The sequence below is a fragment of the Pleuronectes platessa genome, chromosome 24 (genome assembly GCF_947347685.1).
Source record: "Pleuronectes platessa chromosome 24, fPlePla1.1, whole genome shotgun sequence".
NCBI classification, from domain to species: domain Eukaryota; kingdom Metazoa; phylum Chordata; class Actinopteri; order Pleuronectiformes; family Pleuronectidae; genus Pleuronectes; species Pleuronectes platessa.
This window is the reverse complement of record NC_070649.1, coordinates 2,191,058-2,215,054: the sequence shown is the minus strand read 5'-3', so window position 1 is coordinate 2,215,054 and position 23,997 is coordinate 2,191,058. Positions and strand designations below refer to the sequence as shown.

At 43.4% G+C, this 23,997-nt stretch overlaps 2 protein-coding genes across 3 annotated transcripts in view; one reads left to right on the top strand and one right to left on the bottom strand.

Moving 5' to 3' along the window:
* nid2a (nidogen 2a (osteonidogen)) overlaps positions 1-23,997 on the top strand; it is a 67,972-nt gene that overhangs the window by 17,410 nt on the left and 26,565 nt on the right. The window contains exons 3-16 of the mRNA XM_053417607.1: positions 12,415-12,513; positions 12,973-13,069; positions 13,298-13,700; positions 14,268-14,453; positions 14,640-14,756; positions 20,669-20,770; positions 20,873-21,012; positions 21,093-21,219; positions 21,325-21,651; positions 22,034-22,145; positions 22,846-22,885; positions 22,991-23,100; positions 23,198-23,331; positions 23,433-23,544. Coding sequence (XP_053273582.1) covers positions 13,500-13,700; positions 14,268-14,453; positions 14,640-14,756; positions 20,669-20,770; positions 20,873-21,012; positions 21,093-21,219; positions 21,325-21,651; positions 22,034-22,145; positions 22,846-22,885; positions 22,991-23,100; positions 23,198-23,331; positions 23,433-23,544 — 1,708 coding nt within the window. The 5' untranslated portion in view covers positions 12,415-12,513; positions 12,973-13,069; positions 13,298-13,499. The remainder of the gene's footprint in view (positions 1-12,414; positions 12,514-12,972; positions 13,070-13,297; positions 13,701-14,267; positions 14,454-14,639; positions 14,757-20,668; positions 20,771-20,872; positions 21,013-21,092; positions 21,220-21,324; positions 21,652-22,033; positions 22,146-22,845; positions 22,886-22,990; positions 23,101-23,197; positions 23,332-23,432; positions 23,545-23,997) is intronic.
* Positions 1,244-9,473, bottom strand: ptger2a (prostaglandin E receptor 2a (subtype EP2)). 2 transcript variants are annotated; one of them, XM_053416836.1, is made up of 4 exons: positions 9,296-9,473; positions 8,769-8,942; positions 7,112-8,031; positions 1,244-4,310 (listed from the first exon to the last, which is right to left on the bottom strand). In XM_053416836.1, the coding sequence occupies exons 3-4, from the start codon at positions 7,934-7,936 to the stop codon at positions 4,023-4,025; spliced, it is 1,113 nt and encodes a 370-aa protein (XP_053272811.1). In that variant the 5' UTR covers positions 7,937-8,031; positions 8,769-8,942; positions 9,296-9,473; the 3' UTR covers positions 1,244-4,022. The 2 variants fall into 2 exon arrangements, with proteins under 2 accessions (XP_053272811.1, XP_053272812.1); XM_053416837.1 differs by lacking the exon at positions 8,769-8,942.

Sequence of the window (23,997 nt, the reverse complement as noted above, 5' to 3'; positions counted from 1 at the left end):
TAATGTCATTTAATGTCTTTAATCCTGGACCATGACTCCCGACTATTAGATTATCTCATAGTCTCTGGCTAATGGTGGAAGGAGCGGAGAGAAGGGAAGGGAGGAGGAAGAGAGGAACTCTTTTGGAAATCTGAATCCCTGGACTGTTGAATCTGGGGATGGCACGGTGGTGAAGTGGTCAGCACTGTTGAATTGCAGAAAGAAGGTTCATGGTTTGAATCTCGGGTTCAGCTGGGGTCTTTGCCTGTGGAGTGTTCATGTTCTCCCCTGGTCTGCGTGGCTTCCTGTTGTTTGGACCGTGAATGTGAGTCTGAATGGTTGTTGGCCTTGTGTTCAGCTGGTGACCTGTTCAGGGTGTACCCTTCCTCTCGCCCACCCTCAGCTGGGATTGGTCCGTGCTCCCCTGCGGCCCCCAAAGGTTAAAAAATTTAATCTGAACAGTTGTGTGGCTGCAACATGGAGGCAACACACTTCATTCTGATTGAGACTCACGCCTTGTTCAGACCACTAGTTGACACTGAGCATAGACGAGTCGTCCAGTTGTGGATTTAGCACAGTGGCAATGCGTCTGGAGCAGATATGCAGCAGGGGGTGCTGTTATAATCAAGTCAGAGGCCTGCGTGTGGCTTCAGAGCCGGAGATCTACTTGTTTTTAACCACGTGTTTGAATCATCGCTGCCTCGCGTATCCTACATCGGCTGTGCACGTGCTCAGATCTGCGTCCCCAGAGCGTGTCTGTGAAATGCACTTGAGGGGTGGCTCGTTCTCCAGAATTTACGAGATATTCAACCTCAAAAAATCCCAAGAGAAGTTCTCATTTAACTACTGTGAGAGCACTGAAGCAAATATCACCCGCCTGTAGCTAGATCCCCTTTCTGTTTGGTTCATTTTACGAGATTCTATAAATGGCATTGTTGTTTGTTTGTTGGCTTCGTGCACGTCAGGAGTTTGTGATCGTTCAGACGTAAAGTAAAGGATCTTGAGCTGTTTCATTAATGGTATGAAAAAGAGAGCAGGGTCTTTTAGTTAGGATCGTGTGGAAAACATGAAAAAGGAAAACATGAAAAAGGAAAACCTAAAACATGTGGAGGGAACATTGTTCCAGGCCGACATACAGAAAATAAAACACTGGTCTAAGAGAAGGTGCAGCTATATTCTCCACATCTGGAACCCATCCACTTTCTCTGTGTGTGTGTGCGTGTGTGAGTGTTTGACAACAGCAGGAAACAGGTCGGGTAGAATATTTGGTGGATGAGAAGTTTATTTACACAAGCCATAAAACACACACATTCACACGGGGGTGCTCAGTGCATTCAGTTTCATCGACAGTATTGAATAAAAACAAGACATCCAGGCAGGAAGCATTGTGCACAATCCTATTAATGTAAATACACATTTAATTTTATAATTATTACTGTATGTATTGTATTACCAAGACTAAGTCTGTAATGGAAACATTTGTGATTTAAAAGCAATCTCGTTGATTTAGTTTTATTCTCTTTTACTATGACGATGCATAATAAGTTAAATAGAATCAAACTAAATCCACAAAATAGTCTTTATTACTTACTCAACTACTTGTTTTAATTTTGCTAATGGAGCCTCCCTGCTCGTTTGTTTTGTTTCAACCATGTGAGAAATCTTGAATATGAGATCAGAATCAACACACACACACACACACACACACACACACACACACACACACACACACACACACACACACACACACACACACACACACACACACACACACACACACACACACACACACACACACACACACACACACACACACACACACACACAAAACCTATTGTAGACACATGTGTGGGATATTTGCAAAAAATACATTCACAAAAAGACACTGGTACACACACACGTCTTTCATCCACAAAGTTTACCTGATACTCATAGATCTTTTTTACGTTTTCTGCTTTCTTCTAAAAACCCTGGCTTGTTGACAACTTGTAATTCATTTTTCTCACACTTGAGGACAAAACTCTCTCAATTCAAACTGGATCTTGCGTAACAGGACATCTCCATTAGGAGTGGCTTTATATTAAAGACTCCTGACTTGACATCCTGTGAAAATCTGCGGCAGAGGATTTTCTTGCCAGACAGTTTGGATTTCTCTCTGCAGAGGAGAAGCAGTAACAGTTCCCTTTCCGCACAGTGTTGTGTAATTAAATCCACCAAGTGTAACCGTCCACTAACAGGCTTTAATACTGACGGATATAGTACGGGAGGTTTTACACATTGAGCTTTATTGGTGGGCCTCCAGTTTCTGGCCTTGTTTAAATTGCTAGTTGAACAATCAGCAGGAGGATATAATCAGAGCCGGTAATCATGATGTTTTTTTAATGTGAGCTGTGAAAAGGGAAAATCATTGGTTCCAGATGAGCCGTCCCATGGAAAGACGCACGTGGAGTAGAAACCTTTTAAGTCACTAAAGGGTTTTTCCCCCACGTTGAAGTGTCGACTAACTGAGATCTGATCTTTGGCACACGTTGAAAGTAAACAATGGCACTTTTCACAGAGTAACAGAGGATTTACACTCAGCTGCTCAGTTTATTAGGTAATAATAGTGCAGTCCTGCAGTAAATCCTCCTCCGTGACAAAGTTTACTATGAACAAACAGAATCTAGAATAAATAACATAAGATAAAAAAGTCTATCTACAACATTAGGCTGTTCTATAAATGTGCAAAATATAAAGTTATGTGAATTTGTCCAATTCATTGCATAATACTGACACGTACTACGATTATTTCATCCACCCTGTTTGTATCATTGACATTTAAGCCCTAATGAAAGGATTTTTTTTTGCAGTATGTTTGTTGTATTAGACTAGGTTTAGCTGGTTGTACCTAATAAACTGCCAACTGAGTATATGTCCAACACCGGGAGGACTAACACTTCAAAACGATAAATGAGTGTTAGCTAATTAAATGAAACTTTTATTTGTTAAAGTTTGCATTTTATCTGCTCTCATTTAACGATACAACAAGTAGAATGTTCAAGTCCGAAGGTAACTGCAGTCTCATCTAATGACATCTTATATCATATGGTACGTACTGTGTATGTACAGATGAATGAAATGATGAATAACCTTTAGCGCTCCGATGGAGGTCGTGACCATATCGTACCAGAAGTGGTTCTTTCCCTTTCATCCAGCAGGGATCTGGTAGGAATGTGAAGGGTTATGGTTTCCAAAGCAGAGCAGAGGTTAAGGTCAAAGGTCAAGTGAAAAGATAATGTTCTAAAGACGATGACCCCCATGATCACTGAAGTGTTGAGAGGAGAAAGACGTGCCTCAGATATCTACACCGTGTCATCCCAAAATTCTATCTTCTATTATTGTGATCCCAAGTGACCTGACCGTAACACATTCAGCTTTGTTTCTATTTACTTGATTATATATGCATCTCTATACAATTACATATTAATGGCAACTAAGAGTGGTTTGAAAAAGCAGCATTTGAATCAGAGAAGACGTATCCAAGCAGCAGTTACCTCTCCCTCCCTGTGGGGTTTGTTCTGAAGTGCAGAGATAAAGCAGAGATACCACTTGCAGTTTCCCAATTCCAGAAATAATTCTTTCCCATCAGCAACCTTTTTCCCCATTTAACAGATTCACTGATATATCACACAAGCAGCAAAGGAGACACAATCTTGAGCTTTATACTTAATACTTAAGCTCCATCCACAATGCTACCCCAGGCCTATCTGTGGCATATTAAAACATAGAAGTATGGATGCAGTCCTAAAGCTCTAGAGAAGTCACTGTGCATTCCACATGCATACAATGTACTGAAATGCTAGAAGCAGTTGGCCTCCAGCTGACAGAGCCTAATAAGTGCTTATCAGTAAGACAGTAAGATCCATTTTCTCATGGAAACACCCCAAAAATAAATAAAACACCCACTACGAGGAATAGATGTGGAGGTGCATGAGAGCAGAACTCACACTGTTCGTTCACGCATCCAATAAATATACATATCAAACCATAACGTGGTGTTATGGTCATCGATTTTCCACAGATTGAAAAGGGGCGGTGTAGTCCGGCGTGTTGTGAGACAGTTCGATGTTAGTGGTATTGGTTTTACTGATAGATGGTTGACACATGGAGCCCCTGGAGGCTCCTATGGGGGCCCGGCACGCCTTCGCCCAGAAAAAGTGCAGCACGCTGGGGGAGAGGAGGATGAACACCCAGGGGTCGATGATGGAGTTGACGGAGATGAAGCGCAGGGCAATCAGGTCCTTGGAGTGAGACTCTGTCCCAGGGTTTATGGAGTTGATGTACACCCGGATCTGAGCGGAGGGGAGGGAGAAAAGAGAGGCGGCGTGTTAAATTGGCTCTCAGGGTTTTATCCCACTCTTAACATCAGCCACATCCTAGTTTACATCCTGATAACAAATCCCACACTAAACCATCTACATCTTCTACACACAGCACTTTTTCTACCACACATGATTCACACGCTGCCCACACAGCCGTCAGGGGCAGTTAAGGCCTGTGGGCTCACGGGTCGGAACATCAGCATGTGAGCATGCCAGCCTGCTGCTCTGAGGTAAACGTAGTAAAAATTGAATTGAAGATGCAGATCAACCTCCACCTTGCTTCTCCTACACATGGAACAAATAGAAGCAGCCTTCGATTCCAGCTGTTTTGACTCGTAGCATATGGGCCAAGAGCATCAGACTTCACAGATTATTTCCCTCTCTGTGGTTAAAACATGTCAGTGATATCAGCTACTGCTGTGACGGGCTGGAAGGAGAAGCTTTGACCACATGGTTTGGAGCCAGTGCATTAAGACAATCCATGGAAGCTGTGACTCAATCACAGGTTTAGAAAGTTGCGCTGCCCCTCTCGTGGGATCACAGAGGAACAATATCCAGTTAAATGTGACGGGAAGACACCACCTTGCAACTGTTTATATTCTTTTCTCTGAAATTTTACCACCTTCCACCCATTCTTGTCTTCTAGCTTTTCACTGCTATTTATTCATTCTCTGTTTCCTGCCCTCCACTATGAAGCTTTTCTTCAGAACGTGCTCAGGTTTGATTTCTTTAAAAACTTCCTGGGAAGGCAATGATGTAAAAGGTCAATTTGCAGTCTCACAAAACAATGGTGGAATCATTCCCTTTCAGACTTTAACAACTGTCCCAAATCTCCATCATTCAATCTCAGCTCTTTAAACACTCACTTTTACACATTTTCTCACCACCTTAAAACGGCAATTAGTTACATGACTGGTTTAGGAAACCTTACATCACTGTGACACCAAAATCAACAACGAACAATACAAGTCAAAGACCTTCGTAATAAAAGAGGAGTCATAGCAGCCCCAGTGACAATTTAAATAAAACCACATGGGATCAATCCTGTGATTAGTGACAGACCTTCACATGTGTGGGTTGTTTAAAGGCTGAACTCCCACTCACTTTCCTCTGTTGTTATCAAAGTGTTCATGTGAAGTGTATGTGAGGCCTTGATGCTCAGCAAATATTCAGGGTGTCGCAGATGAATGCTTTTCTGCAACATACCTTACGTTTGTTTTTCCTCCATCGCCAGGATTACATTACTTGTTATTTGGGGTAACTCACGACTTGATACGATACGTGGTTCATGACCCGTGAGAAAGATAATGTCACAATACAGTGAGACAATCATATAACGATACATCGTGATATCTGTCTACATGAAAAATAAATACCCCTAATGAGGTTTAGTGCAGTCTTATCATAGTCGTATCATTCCCATGTAAAATAACCATAAACTTGCAAAAGTCAATAACTAAAAATAAATATTTGCCACCATCATAACGATTATTGTATCTTGTGAGTCAAGCAGCGAATTTTTGTCGTAACACTATTTGTCTGAACCACATTCTGCTACTGTAGTTTGTCTTTCTCTACCTCTCCATTAATGTCTGGGCGAGCAGTCTGGCCTTTTTCATTTTTAATGCTGTCAGAGAAAACATCATCAGCCAACAGTTTCATACTGGCAGAAAAAATGTAATATGACCTTGTGTGTGTGTGTGTGTGTGTCTGTGTGTGTGGTGTCTCAGATTGTGGTATCACATTGCTGGACACCTGTGAGAGTTACATTTAATCCTCTTAATAAATTATTCAATCTCTTATTATTTAGTGTGTTTGAATGTGTAGTGTCGAGCGACCACAAAGCAGATGTGTTGAGAAAGACGTGTTTGTCACTGTTGCTACGTCGGTCAAAAGATGACTCCTCATCATAATCTGTAAAACAATGTGTCCTTCATTCCAGACAGAGGGAAACACTAGCTGGCTTTTATGACAACTTCCTATCAAGATAAGTCATGTTGACGTTTATGAATTCGTTGAAATGCCTTATCTAGATTTGAATGTTACTGGCTGACTCATGTTGGTGTAAAACCTATTTGAAGTCACCGTTTCCTCGACCCAACCAAACAGTATTGATCGAGCTCTGGTTTCTGTATCTGTTTATGCACACAGCTCCTCTGCAAAGGAAACTCAGGTCCTTGCTGCTCTGCTCACACACTGGAGCTCAGTTTAGATTCTTAGAACATCCGCTTAGCTCCTTCTTAAATATTAAATTCAGTTTGAAGCACAGTTTGGCAGAGATGATGGTTTCTCTGCATTTCAAGCCACAACTGCGATGCAACAACAAACCAAATTGCCCATTATTGTTGTCTGCAGTAAAGTGCAAAGCATCATTAACAGCAGGGGAAGCTATTGATTTCCTATTAGAAGTCCACAGTGGCGGCTTGATGGCTCCTTCACTTTTCTCTCTGTACATGATGCTACTCGGTCAAAAAACAAAGTCAATGTTTATTTTTAAGGATTATTTTATGTTGTAATTAAGCAAAAATATATTCTAAGTTTGTTTGGGTGGCGCTTGCAGCTTTGAGGTTACTGGGAAGTAATGCTCTCACTCCCAGTACCATGGAACATGAAAATCTATTTCTTCTTTTTGACCTATTGACCCATTGAGCTCCCGACAACGTCTGCTCTTTGCTGTTGCACTTAAGGATTTATGGGCTTTATGAAGGTCATTTCGCCCAAACTACAGTAACGCATTAAGGACAAATCATGTGTGCGTCATGTCATCTTACCACTAGGGGCAGCGTGCATATGATGAAGATGATGGTCATAAACACCAGCAGGATGAGGTGCTCCACCTCCTCGGCCATGGACGTCACCCTGCGGTCATTGTTGGATCTTATGGTTCCCATCACCGAGCCGCCGTTCCTCTTGCGGCGTTGGTACATCTTGAAAAGCTGGTACACCACGAAACCGTTGCACGCCACAATGGCCAACACCAGCAAAAACATGATAGTGGCGTACAGGGTGGCGTACAGGCGTTCCTGACTGTGCTCTGGGTTCATGTCAATGAAGCACCACGTGCCAGGGCAATATTGAACATAACTACCAAACCCGGCAAAAGGCAGGAGACAGAATATCATACATAACGTAAACACTGATGGGATGGTGATATAGGCACATTTGTTGGTGACATGCCGGGTGTACAGGTAGGGGTATCCAATGGCAAAGCATCGCTCTAATGCCATCATGAAGAGGAGCGACAGGGTGGCCAGACTGAAGAAGGTCATGCTGACACCAAAGTACTTGCACACACTATGTGATTCAGGCGTCATCCCCTCCATGGTGGTGTTCCTTGAATATGCCAGCTGCACCAGTGGGCTGACCAGGCAGGTCCCAGCCAAGTCCGTGAGCACCAGCACCGTGATGAGAACGTGAAACAGTGCACGCCGCGACGCGCCCCCACTCCTTGTCTCTCTGCGCCGCCGGATCTCCAGGATCACCAGTGCAGCTACGTTGCCAAAGATGCCCATGGCGAACATGATGGCGCTGATCAACGGGCTTCCGGCTGTGTCGATGTAGTGCTTCGTGTGGCACGGGTCTCTCACTTGAGTCATTATGGCTGAAGACTGACAGACCTTATTCAGGAAATATGTCTCTGATCCCAAAAGAGCGTCACAAAGGTTTCATCAAGTAGTTGTCTGCAGCCATCCTTTAAAAAGGGAGGAAGAGAGAACGTGTGTGAGATTCAGGACTGTCACCATCGATCGATTGATTAGTTGATCAGGAGAAAATTGCAATGATTGATTAATTGATCATGTCGAACATTTGCTGTTTCCACTTTTCCCAAATGTGAGGATTTTATGCTTTTCTTTGTCATATACCATCGTAACAAAAATACCTTCGGTAAGTTGTCTGGCATTTCAACAACAAATTACAAAAATACAATTCCCAAATTAATGAAAACGACCGATTTTTGCTCCTGAGTGAAGATTGTGATTTTGAAGTGTACTTTCAAATCAGAAGCTAAAGCCTGATTTTGTTGTTATGCTTTGCTGCATTAAACATTATCGGGAAATGCTGCAGACGAGAATTTGGCAGCAGTTTTTGATTGATGGCCACTTATTGCAATGAGATGCAGCATCTTTAGTGGAGGGTGTTTGCAAGTGTTTCTTATTTCAGACTCTTTCGTCAACATCGCTGACTGAACACCAACATGTCGCTCCTCTGATCCCATTCACACAGAGCAGGGGGATTATCTCTGCGTAAACTGAAAGATTCCTGAGCTTGAACTTTGCTCCTGATGTGAAAGCCAAGTTCTCTTCTTCATTCTTCTGTCATCCATCCATCCAGCTATCTATCCATCTATTACAGTCCTACATAATCATCTCTCTCTCTCTTTCTCTCTTTCTCTGTGTGGGGGTGTGTGAGTGGGGTTGTGTTACTCACCCACATGCTGTGTCCGCAGCACTTTGTTTCCACTTAGGTGATGCGTTCAATGGCTCCAAATGCCATTGACACGCATAATAACTGTCCGGGTTACACGTCCGCTGCGCGCCCCCAAAACACGAGGACAGAGCCGGGACAGAAGTGTCCAGCTGTTGCACGTGTTTGGCAGAAAAGCTGCGGTTGAGATAGGCAGGTGTGACCGCAAGCGACACCAGATTACGTTAAAAAAATAACTAAAAAAAGTAAAAAATTTAGGGTTTGGCACAAAATGCGCGACTCTCCTGGATTCACGTTGCGCGCTGCGTTCTCCGGACAACAGGCAAAGTTATATACATAATAAATGTATGAGATTAATGCCAAATTGAAGATCGACCAATAACACACGACTTGACTTCACATAGACTGCACAAGTGCTCGCACGCGTGTTTCAGTGCGCGAGGAGAAGCTAAACCGGAAGATTTCTAAACGGGCTTTTGTTTTGACGAATTACACATCCGCATTACGCGCGGGATAAAACCCGTTCTCACCTTTGGTTCAACCTGCTGCCGGGATGCAGACGCTTTGTTCCGGGTTCGCGGTCCAGACTCGAGTCGCACGGGACCCACTTGTGGAGTCACTCCGGTTTAAAAGGTGTTGTGTGTGAGCAGAGAGGCGCGCGGCACTGGCACGAGCCATGACGGGACCCGGGGTACAAGGACCGAGGCAGTGACGTCACAGGTCCACCCAGCCCTCACATGGCTGCAGTTGGTGTAAATCACCACAGACAGAGTTTCTTTAATCACCACTTTATTCTCATCAGTGTGTTGCTGCACGTCTCAATCCATTTAGTGCACTAGTTCACTTGCAGCACTCACATCCTGTCTGTTCCCTGAGTCTTTGGACTGTTCACTGTGTTGTGTACTTGTGTTACTTGAGTACTTCATATGTTGCATACTTACATTTTTCCATACTTACATGTTTACAACGGGAATTAGAGATAAACTGTATTTCAATCCCAATCCGGCACATCCTGCCATTGACTATTTTATTGTATTTATATGCTTTCATAAACATTTATATTGAACTTATTTTCAATCAATTCAGTTACTAAAAATAACAATGGTTGGAAAAAATAAGTGAAATAGAAGCTTGTTATGTGAACCGTGATATTCATATTATGAATATGCAACCTTCGGTGACCTGTGTGTGTGTGTGTGTGTGTGTGTGTGTGTGTGTGTGTGTGTGTGTGTGTGTGTGTGTGTGTGTGTGTGTGTGTGTGTGTGTGTGTGTGTGTGTGTGTGTGTGTGTGTGTGTGTGTGTGTGTGTGTGTGTGTGTGTGTGTGTGAGATCAACCATGGCATCCAAAGTATGGGTTTTGTCTCCAGTGTGAAAGATGTGTGTTTGAGTTCCTACATGTGATGAATGCATGTGGTTCTCTTGGGAAATCACGATTTTCCATTGGGATGAATGTGAGTTGGTCTCTGGCAGTTGACTTCATGAAGCTCCAACATGTCTGCCCTTCTTCTAACCTTCAGCATCTCCACTCCCTTATGATTAATACATGGCAATTTCAACAAGTTTACTTTCAGGGTTGTTCTGTGGGTTTGTTATCATTTATTAATCCCTCCAGAAGATCATATAGTGCAACATCTACTCATGAATTTGTATATTATTTTATTATAATGGTTACAAATGGATAAAAAGACATCAAAATTATGAGATGTATTCAAATCAAGCACACTCTTGGCTCTGAATCTTATATTACAGTAAATTTATGAGTCAAATCATTCCCCTCGAAGATGATTTATAGTCATCCCTGAGGACAACAGGTTGTGATTTAATAGGTTGAGAATGACTCACGTATGACATTAAATGATGTCAGAATTCATAAATGTTCTTTTGCACTGATGATGACACAGAACGTTTTTTCATTTTTATTTATGTTCTGTTAAACTTCTTTTCTTTGAGAAAACCTGAGTGGTTTTTGTTTAGTTTTGTAACTTCTCTCTTCTATTTCTTTATAATGGAAGATGTCATTTCAGGATGTTTTAGGCTGAGCACACTATAACAATAATATCAATTAATCTAATTAAATAAATTATCTGGATGTACGCTGAAAGCTGGAAATGAGGAAAACACTTACACCCGAGGGCTTTTATTCCATTAACGACTTCTTAATTATGACATATCATTATGATGGCATCACTTCTTCCTGTCCCACTCCTTCCTTCTCTCTTTTCCTGCTCAACCACGACCGTGCACGTTTTCATGTTACTCACATTACTGGTGCAGACACACAGCAGTGCTTCCAGAACAGGGTCACATTCTACTATCGGACTCATTCTCAAGGTTATTTTTACCCCCTGCTTCAGTCCTCCTTTCTCCTCCTTTTCTTTCTCCCCATTTGTCTTTCTCCTTTTACCCTTGCTCTATATTTCTCTCGATGCCTGTTTGACCTTGTTCTTTGCCCTCACAGACAAACAAATGCCTGTTTCTCTTGCCTTCCTCTCTTGTTTCTATCCTTCCCTTTGATTTTCTCTTTTCCCGTTTTCTCCCTTAGTTTGTCTTCCTTTTCTTTTCCTCTTTTCTCTCATGATTTATTTGTCCTTCCTCCCTGTCATCATTTTTTTATCCAAAAGCATAAATCTCTGCCACTTGATTTTTGACTCCCTGATCCTACAGTAGTTGGTAAACAGCCTTTGTTGAGGCCTGGCGTCAGTCAGAGTGCTGACATGGGCTGGATTTATTGTTAGTGTCTCTCTCTCTGTTTCAAAAAACAATGTCAGCAAATCATAAGGTTTACAAGAATGGCAGCAAATTAGTTAAAGAGTGGGAGTGACACAAAATGATTATATGCCGCAGGCTGCAAAGAGCAAGATAATCCAGTCATTAATGTGCTGGTGTTATATGAGGGAATTCAGTTATTAGACTTTATCATGTGACACATTACTCATATTTATATGTAGTAAAATATAGATTTTAGCGTTAACACACTAACTAAATAGAGTTTTCTAAACATAATATACTTTGCTGCCATGCACTGGGCCTTTGCCTCCACCCTGTGGCCACTCAATGTAATCACAAATATATACAGAGGTTGAATTTAGGATGAACATGAATATTTTGGTGTATGTTTGTACACTTATGTACATACATACATTCTTTTATATCATTATTTTTTAATTTAGTGTTTATAATTTTTTATTCCATTAGTAAGTTATTTTGTATTCTTATGCGTCGTCACCTTTGTCATTTGTGTTCAATCTCTATTTTCATGTTAAATAATTTTTTCTGGAGAGCAAGCAAAGTAATATGTAAGTAAACTGAAACAGACCCTTTTAGATATGTCTTGAACTCTGTTTGACTCAACCTGTAGCCACCTGCCTGTGTGTGTGGGGGGGGGGGGCAGGTGACTGACGTGACCAGTGAAGACCTCCACACTGAGCTGAACATCTCTGTCTGGTTTGAATCATGGCCCACTGTCGTAAAATATAAAACTGGAATAAACGACCTGCAGCTGTCTGCCTCCGAAAACCAGTGCAAGTCCAGAGACATTTGTATTTCCAGTCTCCATGACCCACTGAGATCAAGTCAGTTAATATGTGAACATTTGTATTAGTACAAGTATTTTAACAAAAACACTTTCTGGATTTTCTTCTCATTTCAGACACCTGCTCTGTCACTTCCTGTTGTCTCCCAGGCCAATGTCTTGTTCATCCTTCACTTGTGGTCCGTCGCCCTGATGAAGGACAGGATGACACAACGAGTAGGAGCACTTTTTAAATCGTTTCCAGGCTACAGCCACGATAATAAAGTAGATTTGTCAAGTTTGTCTATTCAGTTAAAAACTCTTGTTGTGTGTTGTTCAGATTGTAATCATACAAGGGAAACACCCAATTTCCTAAAATTAAGGAAAAACTAAACGTTATAAACGGTCAAATGTGTCATCTATGACTTTAGAATAAATCAATAAGATTATTATATACTACCAAATATCAATGCCATTTTAATAATTTCAGTTGTAGATTACATTTTTCAAATAGTTTGTGCATCCCGCAGTACACTATTTCAGACAGCAGGTGGTACACAACAACTGTTTTTTAAAGGTTCACTAACTTTCTATAAGTAAATCATGTAAAATCTAATGAAAAGCTGCTGTAATTGTATTTACACTAATCAATAATCTATCTATAAATCTCTCCCTCCTCTTTATGGCCTTTCCCAGTTTGAAACACTAACCTTGTCAGGACCAGTAGACCTCATGGGGACCAAAGCTCATGGTCCTAATGAGGTTTAACCTAATGTCTGGACTCCTGGTTAAGGTTAGTGGGGACATGTGGATTGTGGTTAGGTAACGGGGTTGGGGGGGGTTAAGGCTCCCCACAATGAATGGAAGTCAATGTAAAAAGTCCTGACAAGTACAGCTGAACAAACATGTGTGTGTGTGTGAGGCAGAGGTTTCACAATGTGTCTTATTCATTGTTGTGAAACAGATAGAGTTACATCCGGATTAAAAATGCTCTATTTGTCTTTTCTTTAATACGAGCCAGATGTTGCATCCAGCAGTGGGCCCGCTGTCACTCAACCCTCCTCCGACCAATCAGAGCGAGTCCAGACTCCTCCCTCCCTCCCTCCTCAGGGGCTTGTGCAGAGGAGCACTGGGTTCTCCTTCTTCCTTCTGCTCCCTCTCTCTCTCAGTGTCCATCTGAGCCTCTCTCCTTGTGATCCCTCACAGTGCAGAGCTCTACAGTCATGGAGAGAGGGGCAACGTTGGCCGTGTGTCTGCTGTGCTGGAGCTGCAGTGTGGTTTCAGCCATCCAGAGGGCTGACATGTTCCCTTATGGCCTTTTAAGTGGGGACTCTATTCTGACCGAGGGCGACGATGAAACCTCCAGAGTTCTGACCCTGCCCAAACCCTTATACTTCTACAACTCCCTCTTCACTCAGCTCTATGTAAGTACACGTCCATTCACTCTCCTCTGAATGCTTGGAACTTCATTCTCTTGCTTTGGAACTAGTTTCTAACGTCGTTATTCTGCAGGTGATGTGTGCAGCTGAGCAGAGCTTTTATTATTCTGTTAAATCACAGCAGAGACTCTTGGTTCAATATGAGCTGATGCAGATGCTTCTACTATTTCTCCTTGTGTTTGGATTAGATTTCACTCACATCTAAACTCCCCCCTCTACAGGGTATTTACATATTTACATTCCCTTCATGTTTCATTCAGAGGAAGAGATATGATCAAATATCTGCAAACGTTAAACACGCTGATAGTAAAGAAAGAATTGTAAAAATCATTATCGCTTAAGTAGAACTAAAGGCTACTTTATACTTTAATTGTTGTTGCATTGTTTTAGCTTTTTGTTGTCTTTACTCTTTGGATGCTATTGTATTGATAAATTGTGGATTAGGAAAAAAATTGGATGAAGAAATGACTTTATTAGGCGACACAAGTTCATGAGGGTTTCCTGATCGTGGTTCTGAAGGATTCTTCAATCTGTGACTCTCTGTGCTTCTAGGTGGCCACCAATGGAATCATATCTGCCCAGGACTTGCCGATGGAAAAGCAATACGTTGACGACGGCTTCCCCACAGATTTCCCTGTGGTGGCTCCGTTCCTGGCCGACATCGACACCAGCGGAGGACGAGGACAAATCTACTACCGGGTGACAGAGACACCCAGCGTGCTCAACAAAGTGGCCCAGGTCTGTCTTCCCACAGTAAAGAGAGAAAGCAGTTCTGAGACTATTCGTGTGCAGTGCTTAACTCCAGATTTGGATTCTTCCTTTCTTTCAGTTCTCCATCCATTGTTCACTCCATGTTTCCTTTTTTCTTTTTCCCCTTCCTTCCCTCCATCGTTCATTCATTCATTCATTCATCTGCTCACCCAGGAAGTACACCGAGGGTTTCCAGATGCAAAGTTCACTCCCACACACGCTGTGGTGGCAACATGGGAGAACGTGGCGCCGTATGAGGAGCAAACCCGAACCAATGGTCCTTCCAACAAGGTAAGACCGTGGAGGGATGAGGCCTCCTTGTCTTTAGGTGTACTCATTCACCAAAAAAGTCCCGCTAACAGCTCGAGATATTCTGCTAACGTGTTGTCTATTGAAACACCGATCCCCAAATTCCTGGAGGTTGTGCCTCACTTGTAATCAGCCTTGGGTGGGGGGTCTATTTGTAATCCCCCTTCCCCTCCTAATCTGCCTCTTAACCTTTTGAAGGGGTTAGAGGTCATCTCTCAGGGTCATCAAAGTGTCCCCTCCCTTCCCAGCTCGTTATCCCAGCCCCCCCCCCACCCCACCCTGCAATTCACACACAGGTAGACGCAAACATGGCGTGACCCTTCGTGTTGTCCCGCTCTGTTGGACATTACTTCCCTCCTTGTTTGTCAATCAATAACTTGGATTTCAATTTCGACAACGGAATTTCACCTTGGTGGGGATTTCACGAAATAAAGTTTGAATATGTTTCTTTGGGCCTCAGGCTAAATTTAGACAAATGCCCCTTAAGAATGCTTTTAAACTCCTATTGTTCTTTTATTTTAGTTTGACTTGGATTTAGGGCACAACCGGGCTCAGTTTTCTAATTATAGCTCCCACAATTAGTGGGCTTAGGGAAATGTAAACAGGAAGTATAATGTTGCTGTGGTGTCGGTCAGCTGTGGGCTACACCCTCAGCCCAGGGTTTTTAATGAAAATTAGCAATTAGCAGTATCCATGTACTTACAGACATCTGTGACTGGAACTCTTCTTTTTTTAAGTGAATGAATGGAACTTCTTCAGAAAGTGTAAGTCTAAGAACAACACAGGTTTTTTTTCGGATGTGATTCAGTCATGACTCTGAGAGGAAGGGACGTGTTCGACAGAAGTTACTCGCAGATTGAAAACATCTCCACGTGCCTTATTCATTTATCTTCCTATATTTGTTAAAGCAGCAGAAGCTGAATCTTTCTGATTTAAAGTTTCTAAAATGTCTATAATATTAAAATCTTTAGTAAAGTAAACTTAAATTAGTCAAATTGTAATTGAATCTACTTAACACTTTGTTTTCTTAACAATCACACGTTATTGTTCTGTAAAGAAAGGTTCCCTGTAAATACTGATTACAGACCTGCAGAATAAAGGCTTAGCTGGAGGAGGTTAATTAATACCATTGTATAGGTTAAACAATGGGGAAGACGCCTTATACCAGTTCCAGTTCCAGTGAACTTATCGATCAAAGAAGCTGGGCTTTGTTGTTCCTGGTGTGCAGCATGTGGGATGGAGGGAGTGTGAGGACTCCAGGGGATCTCTGCATCTGTCCCTCCCTCTCATCTGTGTTTGTCCTTTTCTTTACTCCCATCGCCTGCTCTCTTTTATGCCTTCATCTTTCTCCCTGATTGATCAAAAGCTCAACATGCAAGTAGCTCCAGAAAGGATAAGCAGCATTAGGCCTCTTAAAAAATTCCTAATAATCTTTGCGGCCAAATGGACAATTTGGTGACGGCAGCTTCTCGGATTTTCAGATACTTTAAGTCCCATTCCACAGTCGGCCAAACGCTGATTAGAGGACGATGCCCACTTCTTTAAGTCCAATGTGTCTCTACATGTGGGAGGAGGGAACCCGTTTGGTTATTTAAAGAGTGTGTGTAGTTTGTCAGATGGAAGCAGTCCGGATCTCGGCCGGGATTTGCTTCAGTGGGTCTTTCTCCGGACTGATAGCATCTTCCTTTGAAGTGATTAGCCAGAGGTGCTGGGTGGGGTGCACTGGGAGTAGAGTGGTATGTGTGTGTGAACTGATTAACCTGAGGTGTGTGTTTGTCAGGATGTGTATTAGGGGTGACGGGGCGGGGGGAGGGGGACAGGGTGTGTACTGTTTGGGGGTCGCATATGGAGATGAGAGGAGCAGCGAGCGGAGAAATAACAGAAAAACAGCCAAAGGTTCACTTGCTGAGCAGTGGGGTTGTGTTTTCTATGAAATTAAGAAGCTATTATCATAATTGGAATGTAATTGCTTCACTTGAAACCTTAAACACACAGACACACTGTGTCTGTTACCATGTCGCTGAATTTACTAATGACCAAAGTCATTTACACGGAGAATATGACCCTCTGTATGTTGATGTTGACCAGGATTTACACTGAGCTACATACTAATCCTCACATATTGCCCCATGCTCTTACAATGTTAATCTTCCACTTCCATTAATTCCATTATTCTAAAATGTAACTTAAAACTAAATCCTCTTTTTGAGGCAGTAAATAAACGTGGTTTTCATTCACATCACAATAATTCATCCTTACACAAAAGGAATAGTTTGATGTCTCAGAAGTATTTGGCAAGAAAAGATTGATACGACTTCTGGAGTTTTCCAACTCTGCAGGAAAATACCTGGATCATTCAGATGTGAGTGAACTGTACAGGAGGCAGGACGTGAACTTTGCAGACATCTTCTGTTCTGTTCTGGTTATTTGTTGTTTCTGTGGCCCCCTTGCAGCGGGGGTATCCCTTGAACTGTGGTCATCCTGGTTCAAAGCAGACCCTTACTGAACTTCAGCTTTCATAATATGTTATTCTGTCCACATGCCATGAGACCGATTCTGTTTATCAGTGACACGGAGCAAACGTCTGTCTCCGAGACAGAGAAGGTGACCTCACCTTGTGGCTGTGCAGCTCAGGTTACATCCACATCTCAGCGTTTGAGTTTGAGAACGAATCAGCTCTGCTACATGGCTGCGTTTTAGTCTGGACGGAAACAGACATACGTGTAGGAAACAAAATGTTTTTCAAGCAATCTGCGACTCTACCCGTGCTCTTGATCTCGAAGCCGCACTGAGCCGACATGTCGAACAATTTCCTCAAGCTTCAGACGAGCAGAGGATTCTTTTCAACTGAAGTTATATCAGGGGAAAAGGAGGAGGAAGGGATTTTCATATAGCAACGGCGAAATACTGACTGGACTGTTCCCGGCCACAAGCCTGGGCTGTATTGTGTGTGTGTGTAGGTGTGTGTGTGTATGTGTGTGCATGCCAGTTCCCACGCTGTAGGCAGTTCCGTTTGTAGCACTTTGGTGAGGCTGGCAACTGGACTGCAGCTGGTCTCCGTCTCTCGCTGCCGGTTTGCAGCTGTTTTGCGGCCGACAAGCTGGAAAACCAGAAACCAACAGACAAGTGTAGTACATTAACTCCTCCTGATCCCTGCCTGGGAATGTTCGGGGCTCACCAGAGAGGGATCCAGCTCCAGATAATTATAACATGACACAGAGCATTCGTTGCAGCGAGTGTCGTTCAGATGGAGACAAGAACTTAACTGTGTTCAGCTGGATTTCGGTTTGGCAAGGAACACTAGTGAAAAAGCTAAACCTCTATTTTCGGTTTGCTCCATGAAATTGTTTTGCAGTGAGTCCGACAGCATCTGTTTTTCAGACATAATTTTAATGTTTCACAAGCGAAACTGAATTCATGTTGGTGATGTTTGCTCACTTTACTTTATTCAGTTAAATCGGAGCACGCCCACAAACTGGGTTCCAAAAGTTTGAGACGCAGAAGAGGTGTCCCACTTTGAAACACAACTGTGTTTTCTAATCTGGGGTTCTGTGGCAGTAACTTTTGGAGTTGAAGCAGCGGTGCAGTCAAAAGGAACCAGAGCAGACGACGAGGGGAAAGTGCTCGGAGCGGTTCCAAATGGCCACGCTCCTTCACAGGGAACAGGGAGTGTTAGACATTCATAGTGTTGCATTTGGTTGCTCACATGAAAAATATAAAGAATGAAAAACGATAGAGAAGGAGAGAAGTTCAGGTTAGTGCACCTTCGGACATTCTGCTGAAGGAGTTCAGTGCATGTCTGAGATATCAGGACATGGAGGAGAGAGAACTTAGGTTAAACAACGTGGGACTTTGAAAAGTGTCTCTTCTAATAAAATCTCATACCAACAAAAAGTAGCTCTGTCGCTGGCAGCTCTTCAGTGATCCAACTGAGCTCCCAGTGCTCTCGTGTGAGATGCTGGGTATTTCCAGACTGTCACACCCCCACCGTGCAGCAGACAGACGATGAGGAGGACGACCCCCACAACAAACGTTTGTTGGTCCTGGAGACGATTAACGCTTGTGTCTGATCAGTGTGAGGACGCTAATTAAAAAAGGTGTGACACAGTGCCTCTAGGGAGGTCAAGGGTTGTGTGTGGGTGTGGGTGTGGGTGTGGGTGGGGGGGTGTCAGAGCACACAACACACACACACACACACACATTCAAGTACATACTGAAGCTGCACACATGCCTTTGATGTATGTTGGCCGCAATTTGTTGTCTTCCAGCTGTGAGTCTTTAAAACACCAGGACGAGTTTACACACAGAGACAGACGCAGCGCGTGACCACACAGAGAGAGGAGGGGGTGGAAAAGGAGGAGAAGAAGAAGAAGACACAAATTAGAGGAATAGTGCAACGTTTTGGCAGCGCTGCTTTCTTAATAAGTGTTAGATTTAAAGAGCCGCTCCACTCTCACATCTGTAGGTCAACATGAAAATAAAAGAGACGTCTGGCTCTGAATCTTATTTCCACTAATTGAATTATCAACCTGAGGACTGTCTGCAGAGAAGCTCCACTGGTGGTGATGGCCATTGGCCTCCAAGCAACCACTTTAACAACCAGGACTAATGTTATCTGAGAACAGAGAAAAATAAACACAGGAAAGGAACTTAAAGACCACGTTTGAGACGGGGAAATAAATAATTACCAACACACGACTCACATATTCCTTTTGGATGGAAATTGTATCTCCTCATTTTTCTCCACATGTCTCTCTTTTCTTTTCATCTGTCTATTTGGCTCTACTTCTTCTTCTCCGAAAAGAAAGGGGGGAGGGGAGGCTGGAGAGGAGAATGCAAATATCCAGAGGGAATATTAACGACAAAGAAAAAGCAGATCCTCTCTCGTAGCTTCAGCGTCTCTCCCCCCCACCCCCCCACCACCACCAGTAATTAGACAGAGCCCAGAGGCCACAAGTCCTCTTAGCCCACAAACAACAAGATTGTTTAAAGATGTTGATGTAAACAATTAGGAACACACTGAACATAGGTGGAGGGACATCTGTGTTTGTGTATGTGTGTGTGTGCTCACCCGATATCGCATGTTGTGATGAGAAATGTGTGCATGTTGTAACATCGTCGTGAAAGAAAAGCAGACACACAGGAAGACAGCTGTGGAGATGAACATCTGGGCTGGGGGTTTGAGAGCACGAGGTGTGTGTCCGTCTCGGTGTGTGTGTGTGTGTGTGTGTGTGTGTGTGTGTGTGTGTGTGTGTGTGTGTGTGTGTGTGGAGAGAGATAATCTGATTGTGTCCCAAAGGAAAACAACATGGGCTCACTCCCTGATGTCCCTTCATCCACTGAGCTGTGGTTTTGCGAGGCACAGTGGGTTGGATGACACATGTGGGGAAATCAAGTTCTGCAAGTCACAATCATCCATCTAAAAAAATGAGGCTCCGCTAGAAAAAGTTAGTGGATCCATCAGTTGATTGAATTCATCCTAATTAGTGATAAACAAATGTTTGTGGAGTCGCATCCCTCGGGTCCTTGAGTCAGGAAACGCTGGTGACTGGAGGAGGGTGTGGTAAAGGGTGAGAAGTCTAAACAGGAATCCCAGCGGAGCGAGTGATGAGAGAGGAAGGGAAGGAGACTCAGGGAGGAGGAGAGGGAGGGGGGGTGTGAAGTTTAAATATGAGGAGTGAGTGCTAGAATAATTTGAGGCTGACTCTGAACACAGGAGGGGACGAGCAGAGCCGAACAAAAGTATTTGAGGATAAAGTCGTAATATGAGGAAAAAAAAGTCATTCCAATCCGACGTGTCTTTTCCAAAGCTTCCTTTTGAAGCAACTTTGCAATGGTTTCCTAGATTTTGTCCCTGTCTGTCTCACACTGTTGTCTCTTGTCTTTCTCTTCAGGTCAATACGTTCCAGGCAGTTATCGGTTATGATGAGACAGACTCGTACGTTCTCTTCCTCTACCCTCAAGGGGGCCTGAACTTCTTCAGCACACGACCAAAGGTGAAGTTTCTAGATGAAAGTCTTTAATTTGAGCTTGGCCATTGTACGACAACAGTCACACACTTTTTTACACTGTTTATTTGACTCTTCTTCTGCTTTTAGGAGTCCTATAATGTTGAGATAGAGCTGCCTGCCAGAGTTGGATTCAGCAGAGGAGAAGTTACATTTTTAATCTTTTCCCGAACGGAGGGACCTCACTACAGCGTGACAGGGGATGAGCAGAGCGTCAAAAACCTTTACCAGTAAGAATCAAACTTCCTTTCAAATCTAGAACACAACACTGTCACCAACCTGAGACTAAGCCTAGCATCTTTCTCTCCAGGGTCGGTAACACAGGAATACCAGGTATATGGCTCTTCCACACTGGAAACCGTTACTCTTTCGACAACATAGTTCCTGCGTCTGTCGGTGGCCTCCTTGCCACGCTGCCGACCGGAGGCCTCGTTCTGGTAATTATTTTGTTCTCATTTATCCAAGTTCTCAGTCACCATTTGTTCTTGTGATAAAATCGGCAGGAAAGTCCTCTGAACTCGAGTCCTGGTTTGTGCTTCTAGGACACCACCACCCCTGAGTACGGGGAGTTTGAGGGATATCCATACAATACGTTTGAGCCCGATTACCCTCTGACAGGGGAGGACCCTGAATTCCATCCCGCCCCTGCTGGTGGCGAGCGCTCAGAGTCTCTTGGACCAGCGAGTCCTGACGCTCCCTCCTCTCCTTCACAAGACTATGGCCGTCAGGGGTCGCATGGCAGCCAACATGTGCCGCTGCCCTCTGACCCCAGGTACAGTGTTGAGCCAGCAGAGAGGCAGTATGTTCCCTATGCTCCAGAGGCAGTGGAAGAGAGAGGCGCTCAGCAGACTCCAGAACAGCAACCACAGGTGACATTTCCCTGATAGTATTATCACTGGAAAGCATGTTTAAATATGGAAACGTTACATATTGCAATGGTTGTGTGAAAAAAGCGGAATTTTCCACTGACAGTGCAGTCAGAGGTTTGTAGTAATGATTTGAAATTGAAGTCACTCTTTCATCTGAGGTTATGGTGGAATGCAGTTTTGGAGACATTATCGAATCATCAACAAATGCTGGCAAAGCTGATGATCGTGATACTCTACATGCTGTGTTTACAATTTGTAGAGTATGTGCAGATCACAGCCCTCTGGTTGTAGCATCTGGAGAGAGTTTATAAAGTACTGGCTTGGCTCTGAGTAACACATATTTGAAGTTACAAGCGTGTTTCCCCTGTATCTGCCTGTGTAGTTTCCTCTGGAGGTGGTGGACGTGTACCCGCCTCAAAGAAATGAGCCACGTCTTTCCCCTGGAGGTCATGTGGTCAGCGTGGACGAGGAGGATGTTGATTTTGACACAGGAGGTAAGAGACAAACCAAATGCATATGCAGACAAACAAACTGTTCAAATGCATGAATGCTGGTGACTGGGAGAAAGAGGACGGTACGACTTCCTCGCCCTCTGCTGCAGAGCGCCTCAGCAGCTGGTAGTACAATACTGCCGTTGTGCTGGGCAGCTCCCAGGTGTGTGTGAGTGTGTGTGCGAGTGTGTGTGTATGTGTGTGTATATGTGTGTGTTTGTGTGTGTGTGTGTGTGTGTGTGCGTGTTCAACACTCCCTCCTCTGCAACGGCTCCCACAAGCTTTTGCCGTAAATAAGAATGTGTTCTCAGTCTTTCCCGGTTACTAAATGATCCACAGGAATACTCTGTAAAGTTCAACTGTTTACTGAGCACAAAAAATAACTGGAACACAACAACTATCCTTTTGCCAAAAAAGATAAATACAGAAACAAACGGAGACAGTTGTGTGAACTCCATGTGGGAATCTGAGTCCAGTACAAGTCCTCCTCAAGTTTTATCAACAGGACTGACAGAGGAGGTTGCACCTTGCACAGATTGTTAATTTGGTCTCTATTTTGAATCTGATCTTCTGTATTTAGTGTCCTCGTCATACTTTGGTATAATCTTGGAAAGAAGACAACAGGATATTAACTATATATTCAATGTATATGTGAAGCATAGTAATAATATAAAGGTCTTCTGCTCTCTCTCTCTTCTCCCAGTGATTCAATACACCACAGAGAACAAAGAAACATGTGCCAGGTTTGTGGAAACTACATCTGATGCTCATGTTAACACAGTCGTACAAATTTTCAAAAGTCTGTCTTAATAAATGTGAATTGTTTTTCCGTCTCCTCCTTGTTGCAGATTCCAGCAACAATGCTCCCAGAATGCATTCTGCTCTGACTACGCCACAGGCTTCTGCTGTCACTGCCAGCCTGGCTTCTATGGAAATGGACGCCACTGTCTACCTGAGGGTAACGTTCTTGTTATTCCTATTTTACTTTTATTATCCAGTCATGAACATGTTAGAGTTGTTTTATCTTTGGTGTCACCCCCGTGCTGCTCCTCCAGGTGCTCCCCAGCGCGTCAGCGGTAAGGTGAGCGGCACCGTGACCGTGGGTTCGACTCCAGTGACACTGAATAACATTGATCTGCATGCGTACATCGTGGTGGGAGATGGGAGAGCGTACACCGCTATCAGCGAGGTAGGATCTGCAGTTTTATATCTGGGTTTTTAGAATTCATGTCGCATCATCAAGTATCCATCCATTATCTATACATATTTAACTTTGTGCTGATTGGTCAGGTACCTGAGCCAGTGGGCTGGGCTCTGATGCCAGTTGCACCAATAGGAGAGCTCTTTGGATGGCTGTTTGCTCTGGAGCTGCCCAACAGCCAAGCTGGGTTCAAGACTGCAGGTAAACAGTTTATGTCTGTGCAGCTGTGTCTGTGCATGTATTTTTGTGTGTGTGTGTGTGTGTACTGCCTTGTACATTTTGACTCTTGAGCACATCTGTGCACAGATGAGGAAACTCCTCTACAGCGAGGACATCATGTGTGTGTGTATGTGAGTTTTCAGTCTCCCACCAGCTGCATGTCTCCAGGGACGTGATGTGATATCAGGCTTCCACCTCCCCTGTCTAATAGGAAACATCTGTGTGTATGTGTGTGTGTGTGCGTGTGTGCGCGGGCACATGCACACATGATTGTGTTTATTTGTTCTGTGTAAATGTATCTATTGCAGACATCCAACTTTTTACCTCCGCCAAGAAGGTTATGCTTTTATTGCATTAGTCTGTTTGTCTGTCTTTTTTGAGGTAAAAGGGAATAAATTCTTTATTAAGGCGAGATGAGCGTTGAGCCTTAGCGGA

Coding starts and splice junctions, on each gene's coding strand:
- ptger2a (XM_053416836.1), bottom strand. CDS start 7,936: ATGACTCAAGTGAGAGACCCGTGCCACACGAAGCACTACATCGACACA. Junction 4,311..7,111: donor TATGCACGCTGCCCCTAGTG/GTAAGATGACAT, acceptor CCCTCCGCTCAG/ATCCGGGTGTACATCAACTC.